This window comes from Zophobas morio, unplaced genomic scaffold (assembly GCF_036711695.1).
Source record: "Zophobas morio isolate AGI-343-1 ecotype UQ-CSIRO unplaced genomic scaffold, CSIRO_AGI_Zmor_V1 ptg000019l, whole genome shotgun sequence".
Lineage (NCBI taxonomy): Eukaryota > Metazoa > Arthropoda > Insecta > Coleoptera > Tenebrionidae > Zophobas > Zophobas morio.
The window spans coordinates 1729779-1744227 of record NW_026972124.1 but is presented as its reverse complement, the minus strand read 5'-3'; the positions used below and the strand labels follow the sequence as shown (position 1 = coordinate 1744227).

At 40.6% G+C, this 14449-nt stretch overlaps 2 protein-coding genes across 6 annotated transcripts; one reads left to right on the top strand and one right to left on the bottom strand.

Annotated features, from left to right (window-relative positions):
• Window positions 1-1374: 1374 nt before the first annotated feature.
• On the top strand, window positions 1375-6198 carry Capt (capulet). 2 transcript variants are annotated; one of them, XM_064058855.1, is made up of 7 exons: window positions 1375-2224; window positions 4303-4408; window positions 4459-5147; window positions 5202-5356; window positions 5408-5614; window positions 5664-5807; window positions 5864-6198. In XM_064058855.1, the coding sequence occupies exons 1-7, from the start codon at window positions 1753-1755 to the stop codon at window positions 5948-5950; spliced, it is 1860 nt and encodes a 619-aa protein (XP_063914925.1). In that variant the 5' UTR covers window positions 1375-1752; the 3' UTR covers window positions 5951-6198. The 2 variants fall into 2 exon arrangements, with proteins under 2 accessions (XP_063914925.1, XP_063914926.1); XM_064058856.1 differs by lacking the exon at window positions 1375-2224 and adding an exon at window positions 3791-3951 and having other exon boundaries at window positions 4456-5147.
• Window positions 6199-6569: 371 nt separating this feature from the next.
• LOC135131146 (uncharacterized) lies at window positions 6570-14198 on the bottom strand. 4 transcript variants are annotated; one of them, XR_010280877.1, is made up of 7 exons: window positions 14069-14198; window positions 11403-13635; window positions 10088-10296; window positions 9334-9392; window positions 7996-9021; window positions 7863-7911; window positions 7737-7779 (listed from the first exon to the last, which is right to left on the bottom strand). XR_010280877.1 is itself a non-coding variant. In XM_064058724.1 (6 exons), the coding sequence occupies exons 2-6, from the start codon at window positions 11920-11922 to the stop codon at window positions 7633-7635; spliced, it is 984 nt and encodes a 327-aa protein (XP_063914794.1). In that variant the 5' UTR covers window positions 11923-13635; window positions 14069-14196; the 3' UTR covers window positions 6570-7632. The 4 variants fall into 4 exon arrangements, 3 of the variants coding, with proteins under 3 accessions (XP_063914794.1, XP_063914795.1, XP_063914796.1); XM_064058724.1 differs by lacking the exon at window positions 7996-9021 and having other exon boundaries at window positions 6570-7779; window positions 14069-14196; XM_064058725.1 differs by lacking the exon at window positions 7996-9021 and having other exon boundaries at window positions 6570-7779; window positions 11403-13575; window positions 14069-14196.
• Window positions 14199-14449: the final 251 nt, after the last annotated feature.

Genomic DNA, 14449 nt, shown 5'->3' with positions numbered 1-14449 from the left:
CAACTATAAATAGACGCCATCGCTGTGTTATTGTGGATCATCACACTAGATTATTTTTAACAAAACAAAAATATTTTATTCATTTTCGACTTTCCGATCTTTTCTTTGTATTGGACAGGTTGCATGATGTACATTTTTCTTTCGATATGACACAAGATGTTTTGACTTTTTTGTTTTTTCAATTTTATGGTGAATTTAGTTGTTTTCGTAGCAATCATAGTCCGCCACGTAAGGTGTTAGTTTGACCTTTGTATTATATTCCTCTTTTCGACAAGGCGGCAAAGTATTCTCTATGACAATAATTTGTACACTTTTGTAAAAATTTTGTTCCGAATGTGGGTCAGGTGGTGTACGTACGAAAGAGAGCACTAAGCAAACATGCGTTTGCACATGCAGTTAGTTTTTTATGACGCATACTCTGCTGAGTAAACGAATAAATATGTTAACAAAAAGTTAGATAAACTAGAAAATGGCAGTAAAAGTTAATCTAAATGAGAAATTGTTTGCATATGCGGTCTGTTTTCTGCGTACATAAACCGTCGGAAATTTGATAAGGATTAAATGGATCACAATTTGCAGACCACACATCACACAACCACAGCAAAGCAAAATTAGCTTAGAGGTAAACCAACAAAGAACGAAGTTTGCTCCAGGGTAATTTAACGTTACAGGAGATATTCTTGGCGAAAAATTCATTTAAGTAGAAATTTGTCGACGAAGTGGCGACATCACTCTATATCTAGCAGCGGACTAGTATCAATTAACAATCCCTATTGTGTGTGTTTCTATGAAACTTTTTTTTTCGCATGGCTGACTGACCCATTGTCGGTTCTGTTGATATAGCGGCGGTCAATAATTGCAGATCCTTTTGTTCCCTAAGGCCACTTTTATGTGAAGTACGTGGACTGGAAATATCCCCAAGTGTCCAAGATACAAGCCGGATTTGTATTTGTCAAGGAGGCATAAAATCGGGTAATGAGCATTCCGGTGACATGGGGGTGCCTCGAATCGGCACGTGATTTTTCCCGTAGCGGTGCGACCCCGTCTTGCCCCCCGAACGCAGGTTCATTTCTGTTCGGCGACGAACGGTAGAACAAAGAGAGAAAACAAATAGTTGCACGATCTTGTTCCGTCGAATTTCGTCGTGCCAGGGATGCCTTTTGCTCGTAATACGGAATTGAGTGCGTGCTCGTATTGTGGGTTAGCGGATGAAGAATTTTGTAGGACAGTGCCGAAATGTGGTTGTGGAGGGTTGACGTTTGACAGTGCGGGCCGCCATCTGCCGCAGTTTGTCTATGTTATAAATTGATTGATGAAATGATTTTAGTGCGGTGAGTAGCGAGACAAAGGCAAGTTTCCGGCGCGGTAAGTCGGGAAGTGTGTTAGGGTTGGAATACCGTGCGATACCTCCGTCCACATGATTAATAGATGATTTTTCCCCGTGGCCTTTTGGGGGGATGCATCTCGGCTGGATCGATCTGCGGATGCGTGCTGTAGTTTTGAAATAGTATCTTCGCCGTCGCCGAAATTTTTGCGGAAGTAAAATTGTGTACGTATCGTTTTTGCGTTGGTCGTCTAGGGCGCGGTTTGCAAGGCGCAGGAACTGTGCTGTCCTACAAAGCAGGACGAATAACCCCCGTTTCCTCCAGATCCCCACCAGGATCAGGATGTTCATCTCGCGTGTGTGATGCTCCGTCGCGTTATGACCAGTCACAGTGCACCATGGAATACTGATCCCTACATCGTGTCCCCATGTTCTCCAAGTGTTGCTGGTGCAGGAGCAAGTCGAACAACGAATCAATGCCGACAGATGCGGGGAAAAAGTGCGATACGCCGAACGCGAGCAAAAACAACGAGCTCCCGATCCTCGACAATGTGATCCGGAACGCCAAAAGCAAGAGCACCTCCGACGGTTCGGACGTTAAGATCGAGGTCTCCGACAACGACGACGAGGTGTTCTGCGAGGGCGTCGGGCCCGCGGTCAAGCTGGCCGACAATTTGGGGACGTGTAGAGGACACACGCCGCTCCCGACGTGGTTCAGGGAGTCCTCGGACGTCGAAACGGCAGACTCTGAGGCGCCGGCGACACCTCCTGCTACGCCGGTCGGCAAAGACGAGTTGGCTCTGAGGAGACACAGGCTATTTTCTGAAATCATAGACCTGACGCAACACGCCGCCGAACATAAGGTCAAATTTGATCCCTTCGGGCCCGTAATTGCTGGAGGTGAGATTTAAAAATACACGTACGCCGCAGGACTTTAATGTCAGAATGACGAGTTTCCTTACACGGGTCAGGTCTCAGACACGCGGTGACACGAAAATGGATATCGCCAAATTCGGTATTTAGGTGGCCGTTTTCAACAAAAAGTGTCGCGGAAACCGGCATTTAAAAAATTTGCTAAATGATTTGCCAATGACGTCATCAGATTTTTAAGTACGGGTAATTACGTTTTAGTATTCGTAGCGTAACCCACAGCGAATTAGCGTTTATAAAATTTCAAGGAATTCAAGGAAATCCTCTGTATAAGAGATAAATAAATCTTCCGCGAACTATCTTCCAATAGTAAGGCAAGAGCACTAAAGTAAAACAACACAGGATCTGAGGCGATGTATTTAGTTAATTTTTTGAGATGACATCAGTTGCCTTTACAGGATGAATAAACAAAAAACTTGTGTTTTTGTATAATAGGTTGCCAATAGACACACGGAAACAGGAAACGTCACAGAAACCACGAATTTAGCGTCTCTATCGCGATACCTACTCTAACCAGTAGCTAAATATGATCGTGGCATAGGGTTGAGTCGAAAGGAAACCGAGGGAATTATCGGATGCTGTTAATTTTCTCCAACTCGGCGAAATAAAATTTATAAAAATTGTTCAACTGAGATAATTAAAACGAAAATCCACGTTTCTTTCATCTTCCACGAATCCGCTACATCTGTAGGGCTTTCGTTTAAATTACTAATTTGTAAATGTTTACTGTTTGTTGTAAGCAATGAAACGTAAAGTGACATCACCCTTTACGTGAGTAATTTTGCGTTGCTGCTGACATGTTTTTTAAAACTTGGGGCAGTGTTCTGTTGGTTTACATAGGATTTGATTTTCGCATTTCACAATCCCTTTGTGTTGTTGGCAGTAAGCCCTTTCGAATTTACCTCGCTAAACACACAAATTAGAACATTATTCCACCGAATCAACATAAATAGGTTAAGCTTGTGCGTATTAAAAATTGATAGCAGTTATTTCAGACGGAAAATCTGTTCTTTGAAATTTGCTTAACGCCACTCTATCAATCATGTTGTCAGAGGAAGAAGTGTGGGCGGTTATCCTTGGTTTATTGAATTTCCTTATCTTGTGTATCTTGCTTTTCTGTCGTTTTAAATCAAAGCATAGCTTATCTAAAACGAAAAGTAGCCATAAAAGGAGCAATAATTATTAATTATACTGTCACTTTTAAAAAATTGCAGATTGATTGTTCTGTAATCTTGATAATATTCCTATTAAAACGAGATGAAGTAAATCATTTTGCTTTTTATGAGGTAGTTAATCATAGCTTACGTGTGTAGATAGATGCGTTGCGGTTGGTTCAAAAATTCCGCATCACGCGTAACCCGCCGGATCTCTGCTCTCTTTTTAATAATGAGACAAAACGCGTCACTTTTCGACCGCGCGTAGTTTATATGCACATACTATTTCGTACGGAAGTTGCAAGGTAGATATCATATATAAATAAAACGATAGTGGTTATTGGAATTGGATCGCCGCGTGCAGAAAAATGGTTGTGAAACGATTATTTAGATAGAAAATCTAAACCTTGCGCACCAAAACTGAAAAGTGGAAAACATTTGCCAACGCATTCCAAAAATACCGATTTGCTCATCTTTGCAAAACATTTTCAGTTTTATAGTGGACGCATTGCTAAAACATCGTTTTCAACATCGACGGTATTTGTAAGTTTTGAAACGTCTATTATTTTATTAATGAAAAACTGTCGCCTGGAGCGGTTTACGTTTTAGGTGTATTTTTAGTTTGTGTGGTGTTGCGGTTTTTCATCCGTTAAAACTTGGATCACACACGATTGGAGAATAATTATCTCGTGTTTATTTTCTAAGTGACAGCGTCAAGTGTTTTAAAAAAACGAGACACGTACTTATCTGATAAAGCGGTGTTGATAATATAGTTAGGATACCTAATTTGGGAAACTCGGGGAGTAAATCACCAAATTATATAACCGTTGTCGTAGTTACTTGATCTTCATCCGGTTTCGTTTCTGTAGATTCATCAAATTGGATTAATTTCAGGTCCAGATGACAGCTGCCTGCGTAGTGACTTGGAAGAGCTAATTACAAGACTAGAGTCAGTTACTTCTCGTTTAGAAAAAGTTTGCCTTCCAATCGAACACTTGCTGTAAGTCCGTACTATCCAACTAAGCCAATCTCTACTCTTTTTTTCAGTAGTAACTTTAGGAAAACTAGTACACCAGAAGAAATAAACATGAGTGTCCAAGGCTTCACAGACATCATTCAGGGACCACTAGCACAATACCTCCAAATATCACAACAAATCGGTGGCGACGTAGGCCAACATAGTCAACTAGTCCACAACGCCTTTCAAATGCAGTTGCAATACTTGACTATAGCTAGTCAGTCCAAACAACCGAGTCAGCCGGAAATCATCAACCTTCTAAAACCGACGAGTGATCAGATTAGTGCAATACAAGATTTTCGCGAGAAAAATCGTACGTCCAAATTTTTCAACCATCTGTCGGCCGTCAGCGAAAGCATACCGGCGCTGGGATGGGTCACCGTGAGTCCCGCACCCGCCCCCTACGTCAAAGAAATGAACGACGCCGGTCAGTTCTACACGAACCGCGTCCTCAAGGACTGGAAGGAGAAAGATAAGAAACACGTCGACTGGGTGAAAGCGTGGCTCCAATCGCTGAGTCAACTTCAAGCCTTCGTTAAACAACACCACACCACGGGGCTGATTTGGGCCGGAAAGGGGACAGCCGCACCACCCCCGCCGCCACCCGGATGCCCGCCGCCGCCGCCGGTCCTCGACTTCTCGGCCGCCCCGAGTGCAGGCGGCGACGCCGACAGGTCGGCCTTATTTGCTCAAATTAACCAGGGGGAAAATATCACTAGAAGTAGGTTGAAAAGGTTTGCAACGCCATTTTGATTGATTGGGCTTGTTCTTGCAGATTTGAAGAAAGTTACGTCTGATATGCAGAGCCACAAGAACACGGCCTTGCGGGAGGGTCCAGCGCCTTTTAAGGCGCCCGAGAGGGCCGGTGGGATTGGGTCTGGACTGGATAAACCGCCGAATTTCGTGAGGGAAGGGAAGAAGTGGCTTATCGTAAGTAAAGTACGGAGGGGTAGAGATCGGAAGGTTAATTTTTTCTTGTAGGAGTACCAAAAAGGGAATCATAATTTGTTGGTGGATAATGCGGAGATGAACAACGTGGTGTATTTGTTCAAGTGCACGGATTCTACTGTCGTGATTAAGGGGAAGATCAACTCCATCACGTTAGATTCGTGTAAGAAGACTTCGGTAGTTTTCGACAGTCTGGTGTCTTCTATGGAGTTTATAAATTGCCAGTCGGTGCAGATGCAAGTACGTTTGTCAAATTTGACTGACGGCGAGTTATAGCGTTGTCTTTTAGGTGCTTGGTAAAGTTCCAACAATATCAATAGACAAGACGGACGGTTGCCAAATGTACTTGAGTCCTGAATCGTTAGATGTGGTAATTGTCAGCTCCAAGTCATCAGAAATGAACGTCCTTGTACCTAAAGGAAACGGCGATTATGTAAGTATTGTTGGTTGTTGCTAGGACTAAATTTGATTGTTTTCCATCTTCCGTAGACGGAATATCCAGTTCCTGAGCAATACAGAACCACGGTAGTTCCAGGACAGGGCCTCAATACCACCATAGTGGAGAATAAAGGCTAAACCCGTTTATATCTGACTTAGATTATAATTAATTTTTCACATTTAAGCAATTTTATACATAAATTTGTAAATTCGTACTTCCCTTATCTACCGCTATATGATAAGCAATATTTAATTATCGGTTGTGGATTTATATCAGCGCGGTTTTATAGAGATGACGTGATTCAATCATGGGTTTACCTCATCAATAATTTAGTTAATTTAAATTATGTCTATGCCTTCATTAAATAACAGCTTTCTAGTTCAAATGGTTTTTATTCAACCCCGACGCAAACTTCTGATAGTTTTTCAGGCCAAGGTCGGACGGTGCTGCAGGGAGCGTTGTCCTTGACACAAACAGTTAACTTATAACCACGTTTCACTCTTACTACAAACTTTTATAACTCCCCTGCAGCATTTCTCCGAGTTTGGATGAAACCCAGGAAGTATCTATCCCTTGGCTCCTTATTTCCAAGTTAAGAACACATCAGGATGTTCAGTGGGTGAACACTTCCAATACTTACCTTTCGAACGGTACGCCACTGGAATAATTTGACAGCTACGGATCGCCTTTTACGAAAGGCGGTACAGCTGTAGTTCGGATCAATTTTGGAGCTAGTGGCGGGAATTAAAAAAAGGCTTTCACATTTTATGATTTTTATTAAAGAGAACACAAATAAAAATATGACAATGGTCATTCTCTTCAACTGGTGATGAAAGAATATGGCACAAAAGATGTCCGAGCATCGCATTAAAACCACGTAACAAACGCATAATAAATCAGTATGAGTAATAACAAAAATCTCACTAATATGTCAAGGAGAGGTGAGAGATTAGTTACCAAACGGGTGGTATAAATGTGAAAGAGCCATTACGCCTAAATGGTGCTTTCACAGTGGATACTTAAAAAGCTACAGTAAAATTATTGTAGAAGTAGGGTTAATACTGTCAAATGAAACAATATGAAAATAGAAAATTTTCAAATAAACTAAATACGCTATGACTTACTCTTGAGAGTATTCTAAATTCCTAGCACAGCCATTATTGGTATACTCTACCATAAAGCTTTTTTTATATGCACACCCCACAGATCATGTTAGAAACCTTCCACCATGCACAGTTATACCATTCGATATTCACAAATAATTCTACAGCATTGCTCCTGATAAAAAATTTTAAACCAGTCCTTCAGTATTGTCACAGACAATAAATCACCTTATCGACAAAGCTACATTTAAAAAACCTAACATAACATCACAATCCTTATCACCTCTTCTAAATTCATTCCCTTGTTTCATTTTGGACAGAACTCGAGTCCATCTTACTGGCATAGCAGTTTGTTTTTGAACGATAAATAATGATGTGCAAGGAAATAGCAGATTTGTCAAGAGCTGTGATTCCTAGCCGATGCCAGGAAGATGGATAAAACAAGAAAATTACAAAGTACGATTAAAATATTTAATTCAACGGGACCCATTTCCAAAGGTTGAACGGATCCCTTTGAATTTCGATGATTTATCTACATGTTAGTCCACCGAATCGGGTTTATCCATAAAGCAACCCAAATGCTGCTCACAAAGTATTGTCGGGGTAAAAATTAACAACGAAACAATCATCCTTCAAAAGGAATAACAATCTAATTCGAAATAATGAGATCAACATGCAAACACAAAATTGCACGTACGACTAAGTCGGGAAATACCTTAGGACTTAAACAATAAATAGTTAACTCTTAAAATCGAATTCTCAATCTCTAGCTCGTTGACGCGTCCTTCCAAAGTGCTAACTCTAGTCTTCAAGAAGTCGACCTCTTTGTGGACAGCCACCATCAAGTGAGTCTTCACAGCGTCCTAAACAAAAAACCACCACTACTGTTACGTGTCTGCCACACCGACACGATTACGTAACGCATCCCTTAAAACAAAAAACTCACCAAAGCTTCTTCGATCTTCCTATCAATGTTGTTGTTGTTGGGAGCAGACCTACATAAAAAAACCAATTAACCCACAAATTTTTCGGCCTACGTGCGATCAACCAAAGCAGTGCAGACCACCCGATGCACTTACCCCACGAACTTTTTTATAAAGCAATACACGGCGAACACCGTCGCTTCGTTAAAATCGTGGCTAGGCAAAACTAAAGGCAAATCTTCTTCGGAGCCCTTTAAAGGGCTCTCCACAAGTTCGTGGTGTTCTGTCGTCATTAGTTCAAGCAGAAAATTGCATGTTGCGGTAACCTTTATATTACTGCGTCTATTCGACTGTATCGATTCACTTTTGACGCCGGCGTTCTGACTTTCTTAAGGTCTTTCTGGCCGGCGCGCACGTTTCTGAACGCAGCAAAGAGCACAACAAACACGATTTGCCGCCAAACGACGAACCTTCAAAACCCGGCGACGAACCACCACCGGCCGTCTCGAAGCAAACTAAACCACTAAGGAAAAAACGTAGCTGCAACGTACGTCCGAAAATAAAAGATAAGTGCGCTTCGCGCATCAAAAATCGGGACTCGCGTCACCTTTCTAACCTCAGTCCCGATTTTTGACGAGCGAAAATGAGTGCAAATTTAGCTGTGCAACAGCCGCCTACACCATTTCTAACTTTCGTGCCACACACCAAACGAGATCACTTCACGGATACAGAAAACGAAGAAATTTGTTATTACAAACGCCCCCAAGTAGCACACGTGTTTTAATGCCAGAGTGAACTACTGTCACCACAACTCAAAATAAGAAACAACAATTACTCACAATACAGTTACAAGGTTTATTATCACAAAATAACTCACTATCGTGCCAAAATCACAAGTGTTTTAAAAATTAAATAATAAAGAAAAAACTGAAAAAATAAAAATAATTCACATAAAAACATGCAGTCTTCTCGAACTTAATAATAAACTCAAACCATTAAAATGTAACACAATGAAGAAATCAAATAAAGTTTTACTTTATTTAGGCGTGAAACGTTATCCTTTGCATTTTGTTGGGAAAATTGAATGTGCAAAAGTTAAAATTTCACTAAACCTTTAATAAAAGAACTTAAAATAAAATAACAAAGAAAATAACGCATTACTGCTCCGTATCACACACCAACCTGAAATAAATCAAGACCTTGTAACTATACGAATTAAAGTCGCGTCATCCTTGGACGTCAATCGTGTATCTGTGCTAAATACAAGTGATAACCGTCGAGTTAAATGTCAAAAAAAGATCCAATTCATTTGTGATTACTTGATTAGTAACAAATGGAAGAACCGGAGCATCGTTCCGATTTGATCGAGATTCGCGGATCGCGTCCCGGGATGATTCGATTACGAGTTCTCTTGATCACAGGGAATTTATTAAATAATAATGGCAAAAATCAAGCAGACGGCACTCAGCATGCAAAAATATGTAAATAACTTACCCCGAATTTGAAGCTGGCATTGACGTTAAGGCAACTTTTATGTCAGACAGAATATCGTCCTGAAATAATGAGCATTATCACAAAGCGTGTACAAAGACAAATCGCAAATTATTCCTTTTGTAAAGTGTAATAAACAACTAATTTAAGAAACGAATTTCAAATAACGCCTACGCCTTCCGCTCTCCAAGTCTGGTCGCCAAGCAACACGGATTTTCAGTTCGACTGTCAGCAAACACCTCTCAACGACATTAATTAGATTAAATTTTGGATTAAGTTAATTAGATTAGGCTCCGATTTCCCGATTATTGCCAACTGAAGCAATTTCAGGGTATTGTCAACAAAACGTCTCATAGTTTGCTTTACGAGTCATTATTGAGATATTACGCCTCCGTGAGCAAATACCGGACACTTGTATCTTGTCAATAGTAACAGGAAACGTTCTCACACTATTATAATCCCATTCTGTTTGTTACGCAAACACGGGTAACAAATGACGAATTTATGGTACTTATCTATCGGGACACAATTTTACACTATCGCGATTTTTACCAAGGTTACTTGTATAACCCTTCTGTAAGATAACCCGTAACAAATAAAAGGTTGATAACTTGCCACCCGGTGAGCGTATGACCTCAGTTAATTACACCTGTAGGTTTGGCTCAAGTTGTAGAACAACCATTTCGCTGATCTTATAGAACTATGAATTGCTCGATTTCTAACAAAATTTGACTTTTCTTTAAAAAGTCGTAATTACCTTTTGTCCATTCACATTGGATGGTTGAGTGGCAGCCTTCTGGTTATATTGGGCAATGTTTTCCCGGCTCACAAAATCGGCCGGTTCTAAGCCTTCGCTAGTCAAAATTGAAGAATAGCCCTGAGGAAAACCCTTCGCACTTCCGGCAGGTTTGGTACCAACAAAACTGAAGTTCTGCTGAATAGTAGTATAATGCGGCGATGTGTAAGCTGAAAGTCGGATTTATACAGCCACTGATAAAAAAGGAAAATTTTGGTTGCCTGATAAGACACAGAAATGAAATTTGTAGTGCACACTCTAACAATAAATGCTAAAAAATGCATACACTTTTTAAAAATAATATACTTTCAATAATTTACCTATTTTGGATTTTTCACTTAAAACGGTATCGCGTGACCAAAAAGCGTGGCTAACTTATGGAAAAAAATCACCAGACAGCACGAAACGGTAAACTTATATTTTCGTGTTTTAAAAGGTGTGCAATCAAAACGCGAAATTGGACTTTCGTCTACACTCGTAAGAAATCGGGAACAAGTAATATGAACCATCAATACATTTTTTGACACGTTTATGACCGAAACACAATTTGACGTTCAACGAAGACTCGACTCGGTTCGGTAAAAGAGAATTAGATCAGAGAATTTTTTTTATCAAAATGTAAAAATAGCCCTAGTTTGGATAAAAGCGTTTCTCAAACACTTCTTAAAACGATACGACACGTGTTATGCCTTTTTTACAGCTCTTCTCCACGAAACATACATAAACCTTTGTGGGTAAAATATGGTGTAATTACAAAATTTGACAATGGGAAAACAAAAACACTGTCGTAAATTAAATTATGATGTAACATAAAATAAAAAATATCACGTATTATTCAGATTACTCATATAAAATAAGAGAATAGAGGTCTATTTCAATAAAAACCTATTGTTGAAACCTAGTACATGATTTTGTCGAATTGGTATTGAACAGAAATTAATTTAGGAAACAGCGTCGTAATCTAGCCAAGGTATTTTTTAATTAAGCGGAAATCAACAAACCCAGACGGGGCGAAAAGCGATTTTTCTCTGGTTTTAGGAGGTTATCCTCGATTATGCCGTGCCTACGGCATTCGTAACCTGTCGTTCCCAAATCCCACTTTAACTCGAATTAACTGTAAATAATTTTTTGTTTCTCTCGTTGATGCAACTCCTGATATCATCGCCGGAATTATGGTATTGGTCCAAGGTCAAAACAATAGTGCCATCGCCTTTTCCTCACACCAGCATTAACGCTTTAAGATCGATCCAGAACGACAACAGCACACCCATCTTACCAGGCAACCCTTTTCTCGGCGGCAATCTACCTTGCTCTTGTACCATAGCAGATCTCGCGGCGTTGTCCAGCCGCTTGGGCCCCTTCTCGGTGGCGTCGTCGAAGTAGTCGACGCAGATCCATCGCCCCCGACTGAAGGGGGCGGCACTTGGGATCTTGACAATCTTGAAGCGCTCGTCCGGCGGCTTCTGCTTCACCTCGGCTTGCGGTTCGGCCGGCGCGGGGGCGTCCAGCTGGTGGTCGTCCGTGTCGCGCGAGTCCTCCGAGAAGCTCGGCGTCTCGTTGTCCGTCACCCTGGAGATGTCGTCGGTGTCCAGGTCGTCGGCGGAGTCGTCGCCGTCGGTCCGGGTCATGCTCACCCCGGTGATCTGGAAGGAGCTGGACGAGTTCTGGATCTTCTTGCGCGCCGCCTGCGGGTTCGCCGGCGGCAGCACCCGCAGCTCGGCCTCCCCCAGCCGCAGGGTCTCGCTGGTGGTGCGGTTAATCACGTTGGTCTTCTTCTCATGCTTGTGCTTGGACATTATTGCGGTGGACGTCGCATTGATGGGCAAATGAACGCGGAGCGGAAGATGGAGATTCGGGGAAGAGGCGCGATCAAAATAAAAATAAAGCCCGAACCTGAAGAGAGGCTACTTTACGCAAAAACTTAACGCCACCTGCACCATCACGACATGCATAAACGGACACGATTGACATAAGAAGACATAACGCAAAACCACATTGCGCCAGTCTGAGGAGGCCAATGGTGAACGATGACTCACGCAAGCGCAACCGCTCGACAAGGACAACGAGCCATTTTTCCCATTGGTTGCTTTTTAAAGTTTTCGACAATCGCAAAATTTAATTACGGGACTGTGTTCGTCGAGATGGGATAACAAGGAATGAAGAATGGGTGCCCCGGAAGAACCTAATACCGACACGTCCTAAATCTTGCCAAGCCAGACGATTTTTTTTTCGAGGATAAAAATTCGACCCGAAATTATCATAGACACGCCACTTTCGCACTAATAATTCATGGAATAAATTAACATTTGCAAGTTTGAGGCGACATCTCACTTCCAACACCGTCAAATTTGAAAATTTAATAGCCCCAATTTAATTAGTTTCCAAAGTGTCTGAAGCTAGAGCTAATTAAAATTTCACTTTCCTTCGATGTTTGTCGGAAGTACGGGCGCTAAAAAGCTAAAAAACGTACGTCTTACGTCATTTCGCATTCCAAAAGTGTTTCAGAATAACTTAAACTACGTGAGTATGAATGAAAAAAAAGTTATTTGTATCTATAGAATACTATGCGTAATGACCTCATTTCTTATCAAGGTACACCGTAAGAAATTATTGCACGTAGCAACAGTACTTTTCGAAGATTATGGCATACATCTGATAATTGATGAAGACAGTTGAACACTCGCAGATCTGTGAAGATTTATAGATGAAATAAAAAAAAATCAGTGGCGAGTGTACGGATGAAACTCAATTACTGAGGTTTAAGGCTCCTTTAAAATAAAATACACATTTTCCAATTTAGTCCTTCCGATAGCACTTGAAGAACTGCATTGCATATGTATAGTGGACCAAAAGCTATAAGGTTATATGGCCATCATAAGTTCAGTTGTTTACAATAGAAATGGTTTTAGGGTCGTAAATAACGTGTCCGCTGCAGCTCGACCGGCTGTTGTGGTTTCGTTCAGGGGCGGCTTTCACTAAATATGAAAATCCACCACTCCACTATTTCTTTACTACCTGCAGCCGCTGAGGGTTCCGAAATAACCACTCGCTTTGAAAGCCGGCCCTGTTAAATGTGAGCAAGAAATGTTTAGAAGACGATTTATTGCCAACCGGTAAGCTTAGTGCGAACCACATAAAGGGAGTATTTATTTGCGGTCAACTACTTTTATGATGGTCATATAACCTTATACCTTTTGTACTAGTATACTTGTTTTTTGTTGATTCGTATTATAAAATAATTTTTGAAAAATAATAACCTTAATAACCACCTTAAAATATCTTAAAAAGTTATATAAAGGGACTTGATGTGGCCTGACCTGACCTGAAGTCGCTAAAAACCTTTTGTCTTGTCCATTGATTAAAAGGGTGTCTGCATCCCTTGTGTGATCCACGGTACGTTTCGTACTGTATGAGGTGACGCGATCGCAGCGCTAGTCTGGCGGGCGCCCCTGGAACTACGTCAGCTTCACCAGTTCGTTTAATTTTAGAAATTCGGGTTGCAATTTTTTCTGCAAAATATTTCGAACGACGTTCGAGTAACTAATATAACTCTGTTATTCCGCTTTTAACTTAATTAATTAAGAAATTCTATCCACGAGTTTCTTACGCACTTCAAAAGTAAATGTATAACAAACAGTCGAACAACAAAGTTCAGCTGGCGAAATTCTAGATCCGGTGTTGACTCTAAAGTTTCAACATTACGGAAACAAACAACAGTGGAGAATTTTTCCATCAGTTTGTCGTTTCTTTGTTTGGGCAATTTATTGTTTTTAACGTTACTTAACAAATAGGATTAAAAACAAACTATTGTTATTAAGATCAACCTAAATTCTCGTCTAATTGTCTCTGTGGTTTGTGATTTCACGATGAGATAAAGCGAAATAATTTTTTGTCTAGTCAACAATAATACTAAACATGGGTAAAAATAAATACGCTACATACCATAACCGTGTGACATCGGAATTGTAGGTCTTTGTGTGATCTTAAAGTCTTATCAGACGGCAGTTTTTCCAAAGAGTGTTAAAATTAGAGTTGGTTATAGAAACAAGATAAATGTATATCATACAACGCCAAAAGCCATAAAATTGTCACCGAATAAGAAAGCCACGAAAGATAAATAAGCGTTTGAATAAAAGACGTATTATTTGCCCAGTATTTGATAAAGTTGATATTTATTCTCACTTACGCAACGGGGGTTATTTTTATCATAATCCCACAACCAATAGGAATTAATTAGTAACCAATTGAAAAAATCAAAATTCGGGTTCTAGCTAAGAAAATTGTGTAACGTTTGACACTTTCGTCACAAATTTTGTCAACTTC